Below are 22,640 nucleotides of genomic sequence, written 5' to 3' on the forward strand. Positions count from 1 at the left end.
ACTTTAAGGTCTCACCCCTTTTTGCTGCCTGCAATATCTGACAGGCGTTTAGACCGCGTGCCGCCTCTCCACTATCGAGAGAGGAGGTTTTATCTTTAGGACTCTTCACTGTATCCACCTGAGCCACTTATCTTTCAGTGGGAAGCCAACGAATGAGGTTATACACACATCAGCATCACCGCAGGTGTATCCGCAGCAGCACTTTGGAATCTACACATTTCACCGCATCGGCACCATACTTGTGCGCACGGTAAGATTGTAGTAGCCTATTATTTCTAATCATTTTTACTGATATGGAGTTGTTTAGAGATGCAGCTAAGGTGGTCTATTTAGATACATTTTATCCTTAATTTTTACAGATCTACTTCCTTTTATTCTCACAAAGTTGGGATGTAATTCTGATGCCTAAGTTTATTTTTGCATTTCATGAAAACCTATTAGCTAACCATAAAGCCTATCAAAGATGGTGTCAACATGTTTTTGTTTTTTAATTTGTGATTGTGCTATTTTGCCTGATCAAATAGCATACTAGGCTACTGGAATTCTTTCACCCAATATTTATTCATTTTGTGCATTTAGTTTCTACGTTGGTGAGTATGTCTTTGCGCAGTTACTCATGTCGGTTCCGTGTAGTTTTTGGATGATAGTGTTATTAGATATTAGTCTACTAATTCGGGTAGGCCTATATATTTGGGTTCTGATGGTGTAAGACAGTTGAACTAAGCTCGTGAGGCATACAGTATACTAAGTGTTATTCTTCAAGAATCAATGGTTATATATCATTAATAAACAAATCTAAGAATGGATGTAGCAACTGCAGATTCTCCATTTAATTTGTTGGAATTGTTTGGATGGTGATTGTTGTCTTCTAAAGAATTAAGTTAATGATGATGGTGCAGCTTCAAATATAGTATTGGTGGGAATTGTATGAAGCATAGAGAGATTATTGTAGTTGTGTTAGTTTTCTAAATTATTCATTCAACGTTTTTTCAAGTGGTAATGATGTGATGCTTTATTAATACTGCATCTGTCCTTAATAGGATCAGTGCATGTAGCTGTTCTAAAATAAATCTTAGTCTCTTAACGCTCTACTGGCTCCAAAACTACAAGGGAGAGTTGTAGCATCTCCAATAAACCACCTGGAAGACAATACACTGATTTAAGTGTCAAAAGAAATATTTTGTCGCATTTCATTCGAGTTTACAGTTTTGTCAATCTCATTTAGACTGCACAGTGACGTCTTTGGTTTTCAGAGAATATCTTATTTAATCTTCCCAGAGTGTCCTTGTGTATAGGATTTCTATTTTTAGTTGGTTGCTTAGCAGCATAGTGCTTTTGTTTGCCTTTTGTAGATGAATGAAAGGCATGCAGTGGTAAAAATAATGCACTTTCCAAAATAACCTCTACTTTCATGTACAAGTACAGAGTGATCCAGGAAATGGCAGAGCGATTTCTGCATAGTGCATCTTTAAGCTCCAAATAACCCATACCTGTTGGGGTGTTCCCCTTTTCTGTCTTCCTCCTACTCTCGCTCTTCCAATCTCTTCAATCCTGCTACCTCCCCCTCGCTCTCTTTACCTCTCACTCCCCAATTCCCTTTTCTACCCTCTCTCCTCCCCCTCTCTTATCTCCCGATCCTCTAGTGTGATAGGGGGTGTTGGTGGCCTATGAATGGGGCTGAGCGTGCCCCCCACCACCAGACCTGCCTCTGCACCCGTGGGGACTATGCGTTGCACAACCCTGAATGCACTAGCCGGTGGTTTGCGAGAACAGGGAAGGGGGCGGAACGTCGGCAGGGGGTCAAGGGGGGTGCAGCATGCCCCCTCCCTTCCGCATCGCTGTGCTGGGGGCGCAGGGCGTGGGCAAGACTGCCATCGTGCAGCGCTTCCTCCACGATGACTACAGCGAGGCGCCTGTCCAGGGAACCAGCCGTGCCCGCCAGGTCCACCTGTCGGCTGCCGTGCTCAATGGCCACGTGCACAACTTGCAGATCACCGACTATCCTGCAATCACCAGCTTCCCCTGCAGCTCACTGCAGGTACTGTCCCATTGAAGCACAATAGTGATGGGAACTGATGTGTTTGGCAGGTTAGACATTGTAGCAAGGTGAAAGGTCCAGTTTAATGTCAGGACATGAGGAGATGAGGAGAGGAAGCCACTGTCAGTGGGTTCATCTTAATAGAGTGGTTTCCTTCTGCTTTGATGCTATCTGTGCCCTGCTATCTAAATGTATCTACATTTGCATAACATACACACACACACATAGATCTGACAGGGGTAGATAAGAGGACAACCTGCTCTCTGTATTCACCTGGAATGTCATTTCTCCTCAAGTTTAAATATACAACAGTATGTGGACACCTCTTTCAATTAGTGGATTCGGCTATTTCAGCCACACCCGTTGCTGACGTGTATAAAATCAAGCACACAGCCATGCAATCTCCATAGACAAACATTGTCAGTAGAATGGCCTTACTGAAGAGCTCAGTGACTTTCAACGTGGCACGGTCATAGGATGCCACCTTTCCAACAAGTCAGTTCGTCAAATTTCTGCCCTGCTAGAGCTGCCCCAGTCAACTGGAAGTGCTGTTATTGTGAAGTGGAAATGTCTAGGAGCAACAGCGGCTCAGCCGCGAAGTGGTAGGCCACAAAAGCTCACAGAATGGGACGGCCAAGTGCTGAAGCATGTAGCCCATAAAAATCACCTGTCCTTGGTTGCAACACTCACTACCGAGTTCCAAACTGCCTCTGGAAGCAACGTCAGCACAATAACTGTTTGTTTGGAGCTTCATGAAATTAGTTTACATGGCCAAACAGCCTTACATAAGCCTAAGATCACCATGCACAATGCCACGCCTCGGCTGGAGTGGTGTAAAGCTTTCCGCCATTGGACTCTGGAGCAGTGGAAAGGTGTTCTCTGGAGTGATGAATCACGCTTCACCATCTGGCAGTCCCACGGATGAATCTGGTTGTTTGGTGACACCCTGTACACAGAGGTTGGGCAAAAAACCAACCCTGGATGTCTCTCATCCTCAGATGGCGAAGAGGTACTACTGAGATAGTGGATGCCATCAACCCCAGCACTCGGAGGCATGTCTTGAACGTGACCGAGCGCCTCCTGTTGAACAAGGAGAGGCACTATCAGAACGCCGTGATGCAGTCCTCCGAGGGTGTTCGAGAGAGAATCCAGCATTACGCCTTGGTACTATCTGTGTTGGCACCAAATAGCTCCTTTTCTGATTCATCTTGAACCATACGTCGTGTTTGGTACCACTTGCAAAGTAGGTAATCATCTGTATAGGACTCTCAGCCCCTTGATTCTCAGTGGTGTGAATGTTGCCTCTACACACTTTCTGAACGTTCAGGGAGCTAGCGCAAGCCCAAATGGTATTCATAGACTGTGCCTTCAAAACAAAACCTTAATATCCTCCTGTCCTGCAGGTCGACTGAGGTGAACCAGTCACCTCGATGAAAAGACAGAGACAGCATGTTGAATGTAAGCATACGCAACGTTGTCAGATAGCTGTTTAGCACCAATTGGTCCAGAATTGAGGCAAACCATTCCCCGTTTTTTGTGAACAAGTAAGTACCGGGTGTAGAAGCCAAGGCGGCTCTCTGCCACTTGTATAGCCCGATCGTTTCTTTGCATAATCAAGGGGAGATTTTCTGCTTTAGTATGTGTGCCGAGTCGCCAGTCGCTGCTAAGTCCAAAATTCTGCTTGAACTTGTGCCGGGGGGAGAGCCGTGGCATGTTGGGCACTCGGGGGTAGAGTAGATTCCCTCCGTCTTCCTTGAGAGTGAACGCATTAGAATGGGTTGCGGCACAAAGGGAAGGGTTCTACCCGAGATTCTGTGCTCCACCCGAGAGGTGGCAGGCCAGAACTTGGGGTGAACTGTTGGCTGCCCCTCTCTGCATCAAGGGGCATACCCCTAGGTCCGGCACCCCTTCTTCCCTGCAGGGGAATCAAATGGGCGGGACCTCGAAGCGGCTGCAGAAAAGGACAGTTTTCCCCATTGGCGGTGCCTGTTTGGGAATCCGAACTGTGGGGTCGGTGCATGCTGTGTCGCTGGAAGCCTCCTGCGGAAAGCCCTGGTGCCAGCGAATTGGTCTGGGTTAGGCTTGCTGATAGCTAGGAGATTATGCATCTCTAGCATCAAATCGGCCTGATAAACCAGCAGTATGGATGTAACATTCAACTCCCATATAGGACGTGCGGCAGACATGTAAACCTTTTGGTAGATGGACATGGAGAAGTGTTCCGTCTTACCAGAGAGAAGTGCCTGTAGTGACTGTGTTTGAGGTGGTTGGCCAGTGATGGCTTGCCGAGGCCCAGCTCCTCCATGTCCTTGACATTCATGCTGGCAAAAAGTCTGGTTTGGACCTTGTCGGTCGAGGGTTTGTCCCAAGCGTTTGGCTTCCGCCATGCAAGCTGGGATAGCTGGGAGGAGTTGCTTGCTTGGGGCGGTGCGAGAGTAGAGTTTCCGTCCATCGTACCAGTCAATCTCTGCGCTGCCACTCCCCATGGGTTCGGGCCACTCAATACTGAGTCTGGTCGCTGCCTGTTTGCAGACATCAAGGAGCGAATATCTATCATCCGCCATCGATGCCCCGCTAAGGGTGAAATAGGGACTAGAGGTAACAGCTTGCTCCTCCTCGTGCTCTTCTTCCTCTGCTGCTTGGAGGAGGTCGGTCATGCCTTCGCCATCGCCATGGGTCTGTGAAGTAGTCTCCCTGCTCGAAGGCAGTGTGTGAGATGAGCCACATAAGGCTGCTCAGCACACTCTCCGGCAGCAAAAAAACTGCCTGAGAGTGTTAGCGGCAAAAAACAAACTATGGATGCATGACTGGGGATTATTGAACACTGTTTCTACGTGTTCGAGACCTAGGCAGATGACACACAGGGGTGAGTGTCCTTGCCAGATATGGTTGCTCCGTATGGGCACGGTTGTGCTGGGGCAGGGGCCGGGGCCTTGCTCGGTACCCATTGGGCTGAGCTAGCAGGTTCCATGGCTCCAAAAAACGGCTATCAAAGGGAAACGTAGAACAAAGGGAAACGTAACTCATGTTTGCCACTTGGGCTAGTAGCATAGCTAATTACCATAGTGCTAACCAGATAACCTAATTCTTTAAAGGGATACTTCAGGATTTTGTCACTAAAGCCCTTGATCTACTTCCCCAGACTCAGATGAACTTGTGGATTCCATGTTTATGTCTCTGCATCCAGTATAAAGGAAGTTAGCGATAGTTTCACACGTAATTATTGGAAATCTACAGGAACAGCTAGCATTCCCACAAGCTTCCAGTTATTGTGCTAATGATAGTTAGCAACTTGCTTTAAACTGCACACAGACATACATTTTTTGGTCCACGAGTTCATCTGACTCAGTGGAAGTAGATAAAATCATTGCCAAAATTACAAAGTATTCCTTTTACAATGTGAATGTAGCTATGTAGCTAGCTCTATGTTGATCTTGAGACGAATAAAACATGGCTCTCATTCGGTAAGCAGAGAGCGAGCTAGTAATTCTACCCTTCCAGGTAAAAAAGCTAGTCGGTAGGCTAGCTATCCAGGTTAGCTAAGCCCTGCAGCTAAGTTAGCCAAGTCTCAGCAACTAGCTGTGTGATGCTACAGTAGCTACCTAAGGAGACAAAGGAAGAAAAATCAACAAAGCTAATTGTTACCCAAAGTGAAAACTTTCCTTTCTGTAAAGTCACCCAACACAGAAGAGGAGAGCTAGCTAGAGTATAACTCTTCTGTGAGGAGAGAATGATCAGAGGGCGGGCGAGTGGCTCTTTAGTATTAGGGGAGGAGCTCCCTCATTTGCCACTCGACCTGTCTGGGTCAGACAGATGTGTATGATTGGTTTTTCCAGCTACTTGGAGTTTCTGGTGAATCCCACTGTGAGATATTGAAACAAATAATTCAAAGATAACCACTGTTTGGGTTAAAACTTTAATCACTTCACATTTCACACTACTGATAATTTATACAACCTGGTCTCAGAGCATTTCGCATTATTCTGTATGTAAATCTGATACACTCCATTTACAGTGAACAAAAATATAAATGTAGTACATCCAACAAGCCTCACAAGCGCAGACCACGTGTAACTACGCCATCCAGGTCCTCCACGTCCGGCTTCTTCACCTGCGGGATCGTCTGAGACTAGCCACCCAGACAGATGATGAAACTGTGGATTTTCACGACCAAAGAATCTCTGCACAAACTGACTGCAGTTTGACGTCGTAACCGACTTCAGTGGGCAAATACTCACCTTCGATGGCCACTGGTATGCTGGCGAAGTGTGCTCTTCACCGATGAATCCCGGTTTCAACTGTACCGGGCAGATGGCAGACAGCGTGTATGGAGTCGTGTGGGCGAGCAAACAGAGTGCCCCTTGTTGGCGGTGGGGTTATGGTATGGGCAGACATAAGCTACGGACAATGAACACAATTGCATTTTATCGATGGCAGTTTGAATGCCCAGATATACCGTGATGAGATCCTGAGGCCCATTATCGTGCCATTCATCCACCATCACCACCTCATATTTCAGCATGATAATGCACGGCCCCATGTCACAATGATCTGTACACAATTCCTGAAAGCGTAAAATGCCTCAGTTCTTCCATAGCCTGCATACTCACTAGACATGTCACCCATTGAGCATGTTTGGGATGCTCTGGATTGACATGTATGATGTCGTGTTCCAGTTCCCGCCAATATCCAGCAACTTTGCACAGCCATTGATGAGGAGTGGGACAACATTCCACAGGCCACAATCAACAGCCTGATCAACACGCACACACAGCTAACATTAGCAAGCTAGCTAACGTTAGTCACATAGCTATAATTTGTAACATCTCATATGTTTAGCACATTTGTTACAGATTGTATGTTTTGCAAATTCGTGAAATTCATAACTTATAACACATTTTGAAAATGTGTAACTTATTGTATGTTTTGCAATTTCGTAACATATAATATGAATTGTAATTCATAAACATATCATACAAAATGGAGTGTCTTGGAATTACTTACAGAATAATACGATATGCTCTGAGACCAGGTTGATTTATATAGTAATCCGTGTTTCATTTGCACTGTGGAGGTGCTTTAGGTGTTTTTGAAAACCTATCCAAGGCAAGCCCTAGCTTGCAAAAAATATTTCTCACAGCGAGGAGCCAATTATAAAGCAGAAATTAAATTCCAAAAAGTTTGAATTCAATAAGAGAGCAGATTGTGTTCTGGTCATATTGATCAGACAGTAAGCTGTGTTGCAAGTCATTTAAACAAATGAACTAGACTAATATCATTCTCAAAAGCTGTGTGTGTGTGTGCGTGCATGAGTGTGTACAGAATAGGTGAAAACTATTGGTCTCCATGCATCTATTTAAAATAAATTCTCTGCCAAATTAAACATTTATAAAACAGTGCTATCAGAGTTTTACCAGGAAGGTTCATTTGTGTTGCTTCGTAATGAGAGATCTCCCTATGTCTTCTCTCCTCCCTCCTGTCTCCTTTCCTCCCCTTTCTATTCTTGCTAAAATGTTATTTTAGCAATTTTTCTTCTCCTTTCTTCACTTTTCTATCTTCTTCCCTCCCTCCTCCAGGAGTGGACAGACACCTGCTGCAGAGGAATCCGCAGCGCTCACGTCTACATCCTGGTCTATGACATCTGCTGCTTCGACAGCTTCGAATACGTCAAGACTATGCGCCAGCAGATCCTAGAGACCAGGTGAGGACACGGCCTGCATGACAAATAGGGACCAGCTCCAGCTGGCACCGGTTCTTTAAACAGACGTAATTACGGCTCGCTATGCAATCAGGAGCCCCCACCGCCACACGCACAGAGAACATTTGTTTAACATTTGGACTGAAATCAACATGAGTGGCTCAGACTGCCATGGTCAAGTGTCTTCATAATCACTTTGGTTTCTCTTCACAATTCCTCTATTGTCTTTCCGCTCTTTTGTGTGTTCTTTTGAATTCGGTATCCTATGGATGTTGCTGGAAGCGAATGGCAGTGTGGAGTGGTGTGATGAAAACAGTTTTAACAACACCCACTCTACAGACACTCACAATATACACTAGACACTCAGCAGACATTCACTCACTTGTTACAACAATAGTCTTTCACAGTGGTTATCTTACCATAATAAAATAAGTTGAGTCACAGTCTGAAAGAACCATTTTATTTCACCTTTATTTAACCAGGTAGGCTAGTTGAGAACAAGTTCTCATTTACAACTACGACCTAAAGCAAAGCAGTGCGACACAGACAACAACACAGAGTTACTCATGGAATAAACAAACATACAGTCAATAATACAATAGAAAAAGCCTATATACAGTGTGTGCAAATGAGGTAGGATAAGGAAGGTAATAAATAGGCAATAGTGGCGAAATAATTACAATATAGCAATTAAACACTGGAGTGATAGATGTGCAGAAGATGAGTGTGCAAGTAGAGATACTGGGGTGCAAAGGAGCAAAATAAATAACACTATGGGGATGAGGTAGTTGGATGGACTATTTACAGATGGGCTATGTACAGGTACAGTGATCTGTGAGCTGCCCTGACAGCTGGTGCTTAAAGTTAGTGAGGGAGATATGAGTCTCCAGCTTCAGAGATTTTTGCAGTTTGTTCCAGTCATTGGCAGCAGAGAACTGGAAGGAAAGGCGGCCAAAGTAGGAATTGGCTTTGGGGGTGATCAGTGAAATATACCTGCTGGAGCGCGTGCTACGGGTGGGTGCTGCTATGGTGACCAGTGAGCTGAGATAAGGCGGGGCATTACCCAGCAAAGACTTATAGATAACCTGGAGCCAGTGGGTTTGGCGACGAATATGAAGCGAGGGCCAGCCAACGAGAGCATACAGGTCGCAGTGGTGGGTAGTATATGGGGCTTTGGTGACAAAACGGATGGCACTGTGATAGACTGCATCCAATTTGCTGAGTAGAGTGTTGGAGGCTGTTTTTTAAATTACATCGCCGAAGTCGAGGATCGGTAGGATAGTCAGTTTTCCGAGGGTATGTTTGGAAGCATGAGTGAAGGATGCTTTGTTACGAAATAGGAACCCGATTCTAGATTGAATTTTGGATTGGAGATGCGTAATGTGAGTCTGGAAGGAGAGTTTACAGTCTAACCAGACCCCTAGGTATTTGTAGATGTTCCGGATAGCGTCGAACAACAACATTGATGTATACGATGATTCGGTGAGCGAGTTTATTAGCAAGTGCATCGGTGATGTTGTACCCACAGTGACAATTAAAACCTTCCCCAACTAGAAACTGTGGATTGATGGCAGCATTTGTGCAAAACTGAAAGCGCGAACCACTGCTTTTAATCAGGGCAAGGGGACCGGAAACATGACCGAATACAAACAGTGTAACTATTCCCTCCGCAAGGCAATCAAACAAGCTAAGTGTCAGTATAGAGACAAAGTAGAGTCGCAGTTAAACGGCTCAGACACGAGAGGTATGTGGCAGGGTCTACAGTCAATCACGGACTACAAAAAGAAAACCAGCCTCGTTGTGGACCCCGATGTCTTGCTCCCAGACAAACTAAACAACTTCTTTGCTCGCTTTGAGGACAATACAGTGCCACCGACACAGCCCGCTACCAAAACCTGCGGACTCTCCTTCACCGCAGCCAATGTGAGTAAAACATTTAAACGTGTTAAGCCTCGCAAGGCTGCCGGCCCAGATGGCATCCCTAGCCGAGTCCTCAGAGCATGCGCAGACCAGCTGGCTGGTGTGTTTACGGACATATTCGATCAATCCCTATCCCAGTCTGCTGTTCCCACATGCTTCAAGAGGGCCACCATTGTTCCTGTTCCCAAGAAAGCTAAGGTAAATGAGCTAAAGGACTTTCGCCCTGTAGCACTCACTTCCGTCATCATGAAGTGCTTTGAGAGACTAGTCAAGGATCATATCACCTCCACCCTACCTGACACCCTAGACCCACTCCAATTTGCTTACCGCCCCAATAGGTCAACAGACGATGCAATCACATTGCGCACTGCCCTAACCCATCTGAATAAGAGGAATACCTATATAAGAATGCTGTTCATTGACTACAGCTCAGCATTTAACACCATAATACCCTCCAAACTCGTCATTAAGCTCGAGACCCTGGGTCTCAACCCCGCCCTGTGCAACTGGGTTCTGGATTTTCTGACGGGCCTCCCCCAGGTGGTGAGGGTAGGAAACAACATCTCCACCCGCTGATCCTCAACACTGGGGCCCATCAAGGGTGAGGGCCCTCGGAGTGTGGTGTCAGGAAAATAACCTCACACTCAACGTCAACAAAACAAAGGAGATGATCGTGTACTTCAGGAAACAGCAGAGGGAGCACCCCCCTATCCACATCGTCGGGACAGTAGTGGAGAAAGTGGAAAGTTTGAAGTTCCTCGGCGTACACATCACTGACAAATTGAAAGGGTCCACCCACACAGACAGCATGGTGAAGAAGGCGCAACAGCGCCTCTTCAACCTCAGGAAGCTGAAGAAATGTGTCTTGTCACCAAAAATGCTCACAAACTTTTACAGATGCACAACCGAGAGCATCCTGTCGGGCTGTATCACCGCCTGGTATGGCAACTGCTCCGCCTACAACTGCAAGGCTCTCCAGAGGGTAGTGAGGTCTGCACAACGCATCACTGGGGGCAAATTACCTGCCCTCCAGGACACCTACACCACCCGATGTCACAGGAAGGCCAAAAAGATCATCAAGAACAACAACCACCCGAGCCACTGCCTGTTCACCCCGCTATCATCCAGAAGGTGAGGTCAGTACAGGTACATCAAAGCTGGGACCGAGGGACTGGCCTTCTATCTCAAGGCCATCAGACCGTTAAACAGCCATCACTACCAATGAGTGGCTGCTGCCAACCTACTGACTCAAATTTCTAGCCACTTTAATTATTAAAAATTGGATGTAATAAATGTATCACTAGTCACTTTAAACAATGCCACTTTATATAATGTTTACATACCCTACATTACTCATTTCATATTTATAAACTATACTCTATACCATCTACTGCATCTTGCCTATGCCGTTCGGCCATCGCTCATCCATACATTTATATGTACATATTCTTATTCATTCCTTTACACTTGTGTGTGTAAGGTAGTTGTTGTGAAATTGTTAGAATGCTTGTTAGATATTACTGCATGGTCGGAACTAGAAGCACAAGCATTTTGCTACACTCGCATTAACATCTGCTAACCATGTGTATGTGACCAATAAAATTTGATTTGATGTCCACATATTCTAAGTCAAAACCGTCCAGAGTAGTGATGCTGGATGGGCGGGCAGGTGCTGGTAGCGATCAGTTGAAGAGCATGCATTTAGTTTTACTTGCATTTAAGAGCAGTTGGAGGCCACGGAAGGAGAGTTGTATGGCATTGAAGCTCGCCTGGAGGTTAGTTAACACAGTGTCCAAAGAAGGGCCAGAAGTATACAGAATGTTGTCGTCTGCGTAGAGGTGGATCAGAGAATCACCAGCAGCAAGAGCGACATCATTGATGTATACAGAGAAAAGAGTCGGCCCGAGAATTGAACCTTGTGGCACCCCCATGGAGACTGCCAGAGGTCCGGACAACAGGCCCTCCGATTTGACACACTGAACTCTATCTGAGAAGTAGTTGGTGAACCAGGCGAGGCAGTCAATTGAGAAACCAAGGCTATTGAGTCTGCCAATAAGAATGTGGTGATTGACAGAGTTGAAAGCCTTGGCCCGGTCTATAAATACAGCTGCACAGTATTGTCTCTTATCGATGGAGGTTATGATATTATTTAGGACCTTGAGCATGGCTGAGGTGCACCCATGACCAGCTCTGAAACCAGATTGCATAGTGGAGAAGGTGCGGTGGGATTCGAAATGGTCGGTAATCTGTTTGTTGACTAGGCTTTCGAAGACCTTAGAAAGGCAGGGTAGAATAGATATAGGTCTGTAGCAGTTTGGGTCTAGAGTGTCTCCCCCTTTGAAGAGGGGGATGACCGTGGCAGCTTTCCAATCTTTGGGAATCTCAGACGATACGAAAGAGAGGTTGAACAGGCTAGTAATAGGGGTTGCAACAATTTCGGCATATAATTTTTGAAAGAGAGGGTCCAGATTGTCTAGCCCTGCTGATTTATAGGGATCCAGAATTTGCAGCTCTTTCAGAACATCAGCTATTTGGATTTGGGTGAAGGAGAAATAGTGGAGGCTTGGGCAAGTTGCAGTGGGAGGGTGCAGTGCTGTTGACCAGGGTAGGGGTGGCCAGGTGGGAAGCATGGCCAGTCGTAGAAAAATGCTTATTGACATTCTCAATTATTGTGGATTTATCGGTGGTGACAGTGTTTCCTAGCCTCAGTGCATTGGTCAGCTGGGAGGAGGTGCTCTTATTCTCCATGGATTTTACAGTGTCCCAAAACTTTTTGGAGTTTGTGCTGCGGGATGCAAATTTCTGTTTGAAAAAGCTCGCCTTTGCTTTCCTAACTGCCTGTGTATATTGGTTCCTAACTTCCCTGAAAAGTTGCATATCACATGGGCTATTCAATGCTAATGCAGTACGCCACAGGATATTTTTGTGCTGGTCAAGGGCAGTCAGGTCTGGAGTCAACTACTGGCTATATCTGTTCCTGGTTCTACATTTTTTGAATGGGGCATGCTTATTTAAGATTGTGAGGAAAGCACTTTTAAAGAATAACCAGGCATCTTCTACTGACGGAATGAGGTCAATATCCTTCCAGGTTACCTGGGCCAGGTCGATTAGAAAGGCCTGCTCGCTGAAGTGTTTTAGGGAGCGTTTGTGTCACGACTTCCGCCGAAGTCGGTTCCTCTTCTTGTTCGGGCGGCGCTCGGCGGTCGGCGTCACCGGTCTTCTAGCCATCATCGATCCACTTTTCATTTTCCATTTGTTTTGTCTTGTCTTTTCACACACCTGGTCTCAATTATAGGTTACAGCTTCCCCCCGATTACCGTATTAACCCCTCGTTCCATGTGTCTCTCTTCAGGCCGGTGGTGGCTGGCCCGATCCAGGAGTCTGAGGTGCAGGAGGTTCCTCCGCCCCCTCTAGACATCGAGGGGGCCCCGGCGTACTCCGTTCACTCAATCCTGGATTCGAGGCGTCGGGCGAGGGGCCTTCATTACCTCGTGGAGTGGGAGGGGTACAGTCCGTAGGAGAGGTGCTGGGTTCCGGTCGAGGACGCGTTGGACCCTTCAATGCTGCAGGAGTTTCAGCGTCTCCGTCCGGATCGCCCTGCACCTCGCCCTCCGGGTCTTCCCCAAGGCCGGTGTTGGCGCACTGCTGGAGCCGCGCGTCATGGGGGTGTACTGTCACGACTTCCGCCGAAGTCGGTTCCTCTCCTTGTTCGGGCGGCGCTCGGCGATCGGCGTCGCCGGACTTCTAGCCATCATCGATCCACTTTTCATTTTCCATTTGTTTTGTCTTGTCTCCTCACACACCTGGTCTCAATTTCCCTCATTACATGTTGTGTATTTAACCCTCTGTTCCCCCATTTCTTTGTGCGGAATTGTTTATTGTAAGTGCATGTGCACATTTTCTCTGGTGCGCGACGGGTTTTGTACCCATTTGTTTGTGGTTCTGGTTACCGGTGGTTTTATGAATAAAGCTGCTCCGTTAATTACCAAGTTTTGCTCTCGTGCGCCTGACTTCCCTGCCGCCAGTTACTCACTCCCTTACAGTTTGACAGTGATGAGGGGTGGTCGTTTGACCGCAGACCCATTATGGACGCAAGCAATGAGGCAGGGATCGCTGAGATCCTGGTTGAAGACAGCAGAGGTGTATTTGGAGGGCAGGTTGTTTAGGATGATATCTATGAGGTTGCCTGTGTTTACGGATTTGGGGTTGTACCTGGTAGGTTCATTGATAATTTGTGTGAGATCGAGGGCATCAAGCTTAGATTGTAGGATGGCCAGGGTGTTAAGCATGTCCCAGTTTAGGTCACCTAACAGCACAAACTTTGAAGGTAGATGGGCGGCAATCAAGTCACATATGGTGTCCAAGGCACAGCTGGGGGCAGAATGTGGTCTATAGCATGCGGCAATGGTGAGAGACTTGTTTCTGAAAAGGTGGATTTTTAAAAGTAGAAGCTCAAATTGTTTGGGCACAGACCTGGATAATAAGACAGAACTCTGCAGGCTATCTCTGCAGTAGATTGCAACTGCGCCCACTTTGGCAGTTCTATCTTGTTGGAAAATGTTATAGTTAGAGATGGAAATTTCAGGGTTTTTGGTGGCCTTCCTAAGCCAGGATTCAGACACGTCTAAGACACCCGGGTTGGCAGGGTGTGCTAAAGCAGTGAATTAAACAAACTTAGGGAGGAAGCTTTTAATGTTAACATGCATGAAACCAAGGCTTTTACGGTTACAGAAGTCAACAAATGAGAGCACTTGGGGAATGGGAGTGGAGCTAGGCACTGCAGGGCCTGGATTAACCTCCACATCATCAGAGGATCAGAGGAGGAGTAGGATACGGCTAAACGCTATAAGAACTGGTCGTCTAGTATGTTCGGAACAGAGAGTAAAAGGAGCAGGTTTCTGGGCGCGGTAGAATAGATTCAATGCATAATGTACAGACAAAGGTATGGTAGGATGTGAATACAGTGGAGGTAAACCTAGGCATTGAGTAACGATGAGAGAGGTATTGTCTCTAGAGACATCAATTAAACCAGGTGAGGTCACCGCATGTGTGGGAGGTGGGACAAGAGGGTTAGCTGAGGCATATTGAGCAGGGCTGGAGACTCTACAGTGAAATATGACAATAATCACTAACCAAAACAGCAATGGACAAGGCATGTTGACATTAGGGAGAGGCATGTGTTGCCGATTGATCATAGGGATCATAGGATTCAAACAGCTAGCAGGCCGGGGCTAGCAGAAGGGCCTTAGAGGGACGTCGCGATGGAAGAAGTCTGTTGTAGCCCCCTCGTGTGGTTATGTCGGCAGACCAGTCGTGATGGATAAGCAGGGGTCCGTGTAGTAAAAGGGTCCAGGCCAATTGGAAAACTAGGTATAGTAGCCCAAGAAATTGGCTGATGAACCTCTTCAGCAAACAGTCCGGTATGCTCTAGACAGCTAGCGGGCCGCGGCTAGCAGGCTAGCAGATTCAGGGGACGTCGTGACGGAGGAGCCTGTTGAAAAAAACCCTCGGGCGGATAACGTCAGTAGTCCAGTCGTGATGGATCGGCGGGGCTCCGTATCGGCAATAAAAGGGGTCCAGGCCAATTGGCAAAATAGGTATTGTAGCTAGTTAGCTGGCTAGCTTCTGTTGGGGGTTCTGGTTCTAAAGTAAAGAAAATAGCAGAACCATACCACATTGGGTGAGGCGGGTTGCAGGAGAGTATGTTGAAGTTGGGGTTAAGAAAAACATAAAAAATGTATGCGAAGAAAAAAGATATATAAAGATATATACACGGGACACGACAAGACGAAAACAAAGACGCCTGACTGCTACGCCATCTTGGATTTCAAACTGCTATTGTAATAAAGACCTTGTAATATCTAACGTAGTATAAATTAGTTGTAATTCTTCATAACACACCATGGTGAAAATGTATCAAGGCATATGAGTTATTGTAGATTTGACCTAACCAATCCTCTCAGCCTCAGTTATTGGAAAGTCAATAACGCTTCCTTTTGAATTTGCAAATCGTGTCACCTTCGTGGCACTGGGATGTCAAAGTGGACGTCACAGCTGTTCTAGAGGTGACCGTAGGGTTAGAGTGACGGTTACCTGTCATTGGCAGCAGTGATGGATGTGAGGTGTAGTTGTCCCATCAGCCTTGTTGGCTGCTGTCACATGGTGTTTGAGCATGAGGCCTTCAGTTAGCCCCCACTCTGACTGTGCCACGTTGCCAAGGCTACACAGAGGCTAATGGTGTCAGTGACAGCTCCTGTCACAGCCATTCATCTCCCAGTCATCCATTTATTTTGTGTGGGCTCACCCAGTTATTATTATTATTACGCACAAATCATTTGATTTGTTCGATTTCTGTACTTAAAGGTTATAGCAATGCATGCTTGTAAAATCAAGGTTTGGAGCAGTAGGCTACATTCTTTTGAAATCAATACGAGAAGCAGAGTGGACAATCTCCCTCTATTGTCCTTTGCACATATTGTTGTCCCACACCCTCATGTTGTTCATAGTGTTAAAATTGTGCCAGTTGCTTTTAAGGAACTGACAGCTTAGGAAAAGGTATTTATTTCCTAGAAAAGAGGGAACTATCATCATACGGAAGAGACAAAAGCTGAATGCAAAGGCTTAGGGATAGGGAGAGGAGAGTGACACCCTGGGTTTTACTCACGTTTATCTGACGAGGAGTCCCAGGATAGCAGAGAGAGCCCGGTGACAGCTTGTCAGTAAGATTCCAGACAAAGCCAGGCGCTGTAGACAGAACAAATGCATTAACCAAGCCCAGTGGAGCAGTGAAGGAGAGACGGGGAATTATAGTCAGCCACAACAGAGACTAGAGAAAAAAACACATAATTTACACTCACCTCAGAAACCCAAGGTTTCAAACTTGCTCTGTAGGAGCTACCAGCATATTACTTTGACAAGATGGGGATCTGTGGGATTTTAAACCTTCCCTCGACTATAACTCAAGGTTTCTGTCAAGGTCTACTTTTGTTAGTAAATTTGCGGACTTAAGAAAAGCCCTTGTTGAAAATGTCTGGGTTTTTGGTCATGAATATGTCCAAACAGAAACAGCTCTTTATCCTCTCCTTACGAAGAGTCCATTTTGCCCAGGGTTAACAGGGCAGGGGATTTGATAACTCTGCTTTAATAGCATCAACTATAACATCATAAAAACCCCTCAGGATATTTTTCTCATATTTCTCTAGACTGGGTGTGAAGGTTAAAATCTTGGGGTACAAACCTGTGTCAGTCATAGCTAAGCCTTGCTTTTATGTTATGCTGTGTTTCTGTTTAAATGACTACAGAAAAGGAACCAGTGTGTGTGCCTGGCTTTAGCTGACCACAGGTGTCTAACCTCTCATTCTCACTGGTTTTGTCTCTCTTTTCCTTTCTCCAGGGTGGTGGGCACAGGTGACACGCCCATCCTGATTGTGGGAAACAAGCGGGACCTGCAGTGGGGGCGTGTCATCCCCCGCCATAACGTGTCCGACCTGGTTAGGAAGAACTGGAAGTGCGGCTACGTGGAGTGTTCAGCTAAGTACAACTGGCACGTGCTGCTGCTGTTCGGGGAGGCTATGCGCAGTGTGGTCTGTGCCCGCTGCAAACACGTCCATGCCACCATTCGCTTTCAACGGGCACTGAGGAACGAACGCTGCGCCCTCATGTGATTTACTCAGTGACGGTGGATGGGCACCGGAGTGGCATTGAGGGCCATTGGTACAGTAAACCTCCTTAGGAACAGCTGAGAACTATTGATGATCACTGTGACTGACTACCATGACTGACCACGTTTCTGCCCCATGTGAAACTACAATATTAAACACCCCTATGTTTTGCTGCTGATATATGACATACTTGATCAGATGGAGAGTACTACCCTATCCATTTTTGTAAAGTGTCTTTGATCTTTTCTTGACTTGGAGGCAGTTAAACCAACCAAAACCCGTAGCTGTACAATTATGAACTCATCCAAGTACACTAAAGAAACTTTCCAGCATCTGTTGTTTGACTAGCCTGTGCGTTGATCAATGTATGACATTGCTAATGTCAAAGCCCCCTTTGGATTGGGACTGAGGCTGGCATCTGCTGATGCGGGGGCAGGCAGATGGATCCTTCCGTTCCTGGGGCTCAGTGCATTCTCTTTCTCTGCTCTGATAGGTCTTGAAGGTGCACACTTGAGTGTAAAATCCTTAAAGGTAGCATTACGAATTCCATACCCAACCACTCAAACAAAACAAGCACAAATAAAAAACCCAACTGTCATTCAATTTAAGCCAATCGCAAAAGACCCTCTCCTTCACACCTTCTGGAACCAAAACAAACAACCATAGGGACACAGTGTCCCACACAGTGTTTAATCTCCTAATAGCTTACAAAACACTGACCATCCTTACCAGACAACTGTCTGTTTCATTTACTGAGGACACATCACTTTTTACCTCACGGTTTCTAGTCCTTGGCGAAGGTTTAAACAAGCCTAGTGAATTTGAAAGAGGATGGTGATATTATGTTATTTGGAGTAATCACCAAATCCAATCCGACCTTTACACTCCAAACACAACCTTTTACATCGTAAATCTACAATTGTAGATGCACATGATAAGGGTTTTTAACACAATCTAATGTGACAAAATACTTTTGCAAGGCACTGGATGTATTGTATATAAAGTGGTATTAATTGTTTTGTCAACAATCTACACAACATACTCTATTGTCAAAGTGGAAGAAGATAAAGATAAATAAAAATGTATAACGAAAATATAGTCATTGCATAAGTATTCAGCCCCTTTGTTTAGGCAAGCCTAAACTATTTCAGGAGTAACATTTGGCTTAACAAATCACATAAGAAGTTACATGGACTCACTCTGTGTGAAATAATAGGGGTTGACATGATTTTTTAATGACTAACCATTTGTCTGTCCTCCATATATACAACATCTGTAAGGTCCCTCAGTCAAATGGGTAACAAAAACAAATCAGACATTGAATATCTCGTTAAGCATGGTCAAGTTAATAATTATGCTGTGGATTATGTATTAAACCACCCAGACTCATCAAAGACACAGTTATCCTTCTGAACTGAGCCACAGGACAGGAATGAAACTGCTCAGGGATGTCACCATGAGGCCATTAGGGATTTTAAAACAGCTACAGAGATCAATGGCTGTCATGGGAGAACACTGAGGATGGATCAACAACAATATGACCTAAATAACAGTGAAAAGAAGAATTCAAATATACAGAATAAAATTATTCCAAAACATGCATTTTGTATGCAACAAGGCACTAAAGCAATACTGCAAAAAAAACAGGAAAGGAATACACTTTTTGCCCTAAATGCAAAGCTTTATGTTTGGGTCAAATCCATCACAACACATCACTAAGTAACTCCCTCCTTATTTTCAAGCATGGTGGTGGCTGCAACATGGTATGGGTATGCTTAACATCGGCAAATACTGGGGAGTTTTTCAGGATAAAAAGAAATGGGATGGAGTGTGTTTGCACAGGCAAAATCCTAGACAAAAACCTGCTTCAGGGCCTCCCGAGTGGTGCAGCGGTCTAAGGCACTGCATTGCAGTGTTGCGGCGTCACCACAGCCTGGGGTTCGATCCCAGGCTGTGTCACAACCGGCTGTAACCGGGAGTCCCATAGGGCGGCACACAATTGGCCCAGCGTCGTCCGCATTAGGGGAGGGTTTGGCTAGGGGGGCTTTACTTGGCTCATCGTGCTCTAGCGACTCCTTGTTGGCGGGCCAGTCGCCTGCAGGCTGACTTTGGTCGTCAGTTGAACGGTGTTTCCTCCGACACATTGGTGCAGCTGGCTTTGGGTTAAGCGAGCGGATGTTAGGAAGTGCGGCTTGGCGGATCATGTTCCGGAGGACGCATGACTCAACCTTCGCCTCTCCCGAGCCCGTTGGGGAGTTGACGCGATGAGACAAGATCACAATCACGAAATTGGTAGAAATTACAAAAACAAAAAAGAGAGAAAAAAAATTGTACCTGCTTCAGTCTGCTTTACACCAGACATTAGGAGAGGAATTCCCCTTTCAGTGGGACAATAACCTACAACACAGGCCAAATCTACACTGGAGTTGCTTACCAAGAAGACAGTGAATATTCCTGAGTGACCAAGTTCCAGTTTTAACTTAGGGCCTAGATTCAATCAGATCAAGCGTTAACCGGTGATAGCAGACACCTGCATAGCGGATGTTTTGGCGATGTCAGAGGTGGAACTACTTTGGAGCCTTCAAATCTGACTAGCTGCTCTTGCAATCATTGTCACTGAAGACACATCCTCCGAGAAAGTGTAGGCTATATAGACATTTTTATGATCAAATTGAAAAATCATTAAACAAAATAATGAGGATTTATATTATCCAAATTGAGGTGTAGATTGCATCTCACATACCAGTGTTCCAACTTGTTAACAAGGCTGCATGGGACTTCTGTTAATGCCACTCCATGCAGCCAATGGCAATGTCCGCTTTAGGTATAATGCAGAGAGCCACTTGTGGATCTGACATCTCTAACGCAGTTCCACCACCAACACTGTCAAAACAACCGCTATGTGGATGTTGGCTAAAGGGGATCTGATTGAATAGAACCCTAAATCTGCTTGAAAATCTATGGCAAAACTTGAAAATTGCTGTCAAGACAGAATTTTCAAAAAAGAATAATGGGCAAATATTGCACAATCCAGGTGTGCAAAGCTCTTATAGACTTACCCAAGAAGACTCACAGCTGTAATCGATGCCAAAGGTGTTTCTAACATGTAATGAATTAGGGAGTTGAATACTTATGCAACGACTATATTTTAGTTATTCCATTTTTATAAACAATTTTAATGCCACTTTTAATGTCACTTTTCTGAACTGCTAAATACAGCAATAAATAAACATTCCCTGCTTGAATCCTGGCAACCTTTGATAGAACAGTAAGCTAGAATTTGTTTTGGAATAAGGGGGAAATATAGGATACAATTGTTCCTAGAAGGTTGCATTCAATGAAAGGAGAATACTGTTATGAAGAATACAATGCAGATACTAGCCTACCTGTCTAGAACCACTTGTGTATAAGACAGAGAGCGTTTGAGTGGAACAAGATTTGTGTAACACTATAAGAAGATTGCTTCATGATATTGACAAACTGCCAGTTGCAGGTGGCATAAGTGTTTGATCTGTGTCTGAGCAATCACATTGCATAAGGAGCAGCCCTCGAAATCAGAACAGCACTGAACTACTGTCATGTCCTGTGATTTTAACGATCCTCTTCCTAAATATAAAATGACTTTATATACTGTATGATGATGAGGTACCTGACTGTGTATGATTACAAAGATGAATGTGAAATAGCACTGTGACGATGTGAAGCTATAATTACGAAGTGCACAGACGTCCTATTCGCTGGTCTGTTTCATGATTACGTCATAATAATTTGATACTCCACAGGTAGGTCTGTCTGGTTTATAATACATGCTAGAGAAACTCAACCGACTCTATAAGAGTCTCATAAAGACCACTGCCTTGAATTTACCCCACAGGTCATATTGACTTAGATACTTTTCCCTCCTCCACTGCCTGTATCATATCTTACCATTCCAATAAAATTATTTATTTTCAGGATACCTGTTGAATTTCCCAAGGTCTCAATGAATGCCCCTTTCCATGAGAACCATTATGCTGGTATTGTGAGGTGTCTAAAATATCCATATTTTTATTTAATCTTTATTTAATTAACTAGGTCAGTAATTTCTTATTTACAATGACGGCCTATGGGACTCCCAATCATGGCCGGTTGTGATACAACCTGGAATCAAACCAGGGTCTGTAGTGACACCTCTACCACTGAGATGCAGTGCCTTAGAACACTGCGCCACTAGGGAGCCCTGGAGTATTGTGATCTACTGGAGGGGTATATTGAACCTGGGGGCGTCACAAGGAAATAACCAGTAGTTGTGAATTAAAGGATGTTTTAATGCTGTATTCAAATTAATCAATTGTTCAACAAACTCAACACGTGCGTGTTTTGAGAAATTAAATTGCTGAAAAAAACGACTGAATTTGAGTTCAAGGATAGTGGATGCTGATCCCTGGTATGTCCCAGTATGTATTGTTCTTCCTTAGTACAGTTCATCCCAGTTTGTGTGTGTCTCGCTGGCCGGCCCCACAGACAGTGGCGGTAATTGTAGGAGTATTCCTAGTCAACTCAGAGGCGAGGAGCGTGACGCGAGAGCGAGCGGATGAGGAACAAGCACAGCTGCTGTAGTGCGACGGGCTGCAGCTTTTGTTCAAATATTTTTTATTGAACACACAAGAATGGTGTATAGGTATAAAAGACAAGTATACAATTCTTATCTAAACATAAAAGAGCAGACAGGAACAACGACCCAGAGTTCTGGGTACAAAACAAATATTACAAAACAAGACATACAGAACAAGGACAGATAGAAAGAAAGAGGGTAGATGTCACCCCCCCACTTATTCCCCCCCTTATTCCCCCCTATTCCCCTCCCGACTGCTCGGGTGGCGGGGCCAGCACATGCTGCCCAAAGGTGGATTACAATATTACAATTGAGAGTGTGTTAAAAAGTACAAATTCACAGTGCCGACTGGTCCAAGTAAGAGAGGAAAGGCTGCCAGATTTGATCAAATGTTGATAATTTATTGTTCAGAATATATCTAATTCTTGTGTACAGTGTTTGCCAATTCGCTGAACAATAATTTGGTAGAGGGTGCTTCCCTCCTTTTCCAAAACAACAAGATTCATTTTTTTCCCGAAATGAGACTGTAAGAGATGGGTTGTTTTTGGGAGTTGGTTAATCCGTTTAGGGAATCAGACACACCCAGGATTATCAGAAGCGGGTCTGGGTCTATTGAAGTCTCCAGAACTTCCGAGATGATCCTAAAAATTCCACACCAATAACCATTCAAGCTAGAGCATAGGGCAAAGCAGTGGAGTAGTGTACCCTGCTCAGCCTGACATTTATCAC

At 45.2% G+C, this 22,640-nt stretch overlaps 1 protein-coding gene across 1 annotated transcript; it reads left to right on the plus strand.

Annotated features, from left to right (window-relative positions):
* Positions 1-21: 21 nt before the first annotated feature.
* Positions 22-18,381, plus strand: LOC115148789 (ras-like protein family member 10B). Its single transcript, XM_029691016.1, has 4 exons — positions 22-250; positions 1,644-2,038; positions 7,615-7,739; positions 17,050-18,381. The coding sequence occupies exons 2-4, from the start codon at positions 1,817-1,819 to the stop codon at positions 17,318-17,320; spliced, it is 618 nt and encodes a 205-aa protein (XP_029546876.1). The 5' UTR covers positions 22-250; positions 1,644-1,816; the 3' UTR covers positions 17,321-18,381.
* The last annotated feature ends 4,259 nt before the right edge of the window (positions 18,382-22,640 follow it).

This window comes from Salmo trutta, chromosome 15 (genome assembly GCF_901001165.1).
Source record: "Salmo trutta chromosome 15, fSalTru1.1, whole genome shotgun sequence".
In the NCBI taxonomy this organism is placed as follows: domain Eukaryota; kingdom Metazoa; phylum Chordata; class Actinopteri; order Salmoniformes; family Salmonidae; genus Salmo; species Salmo trutta.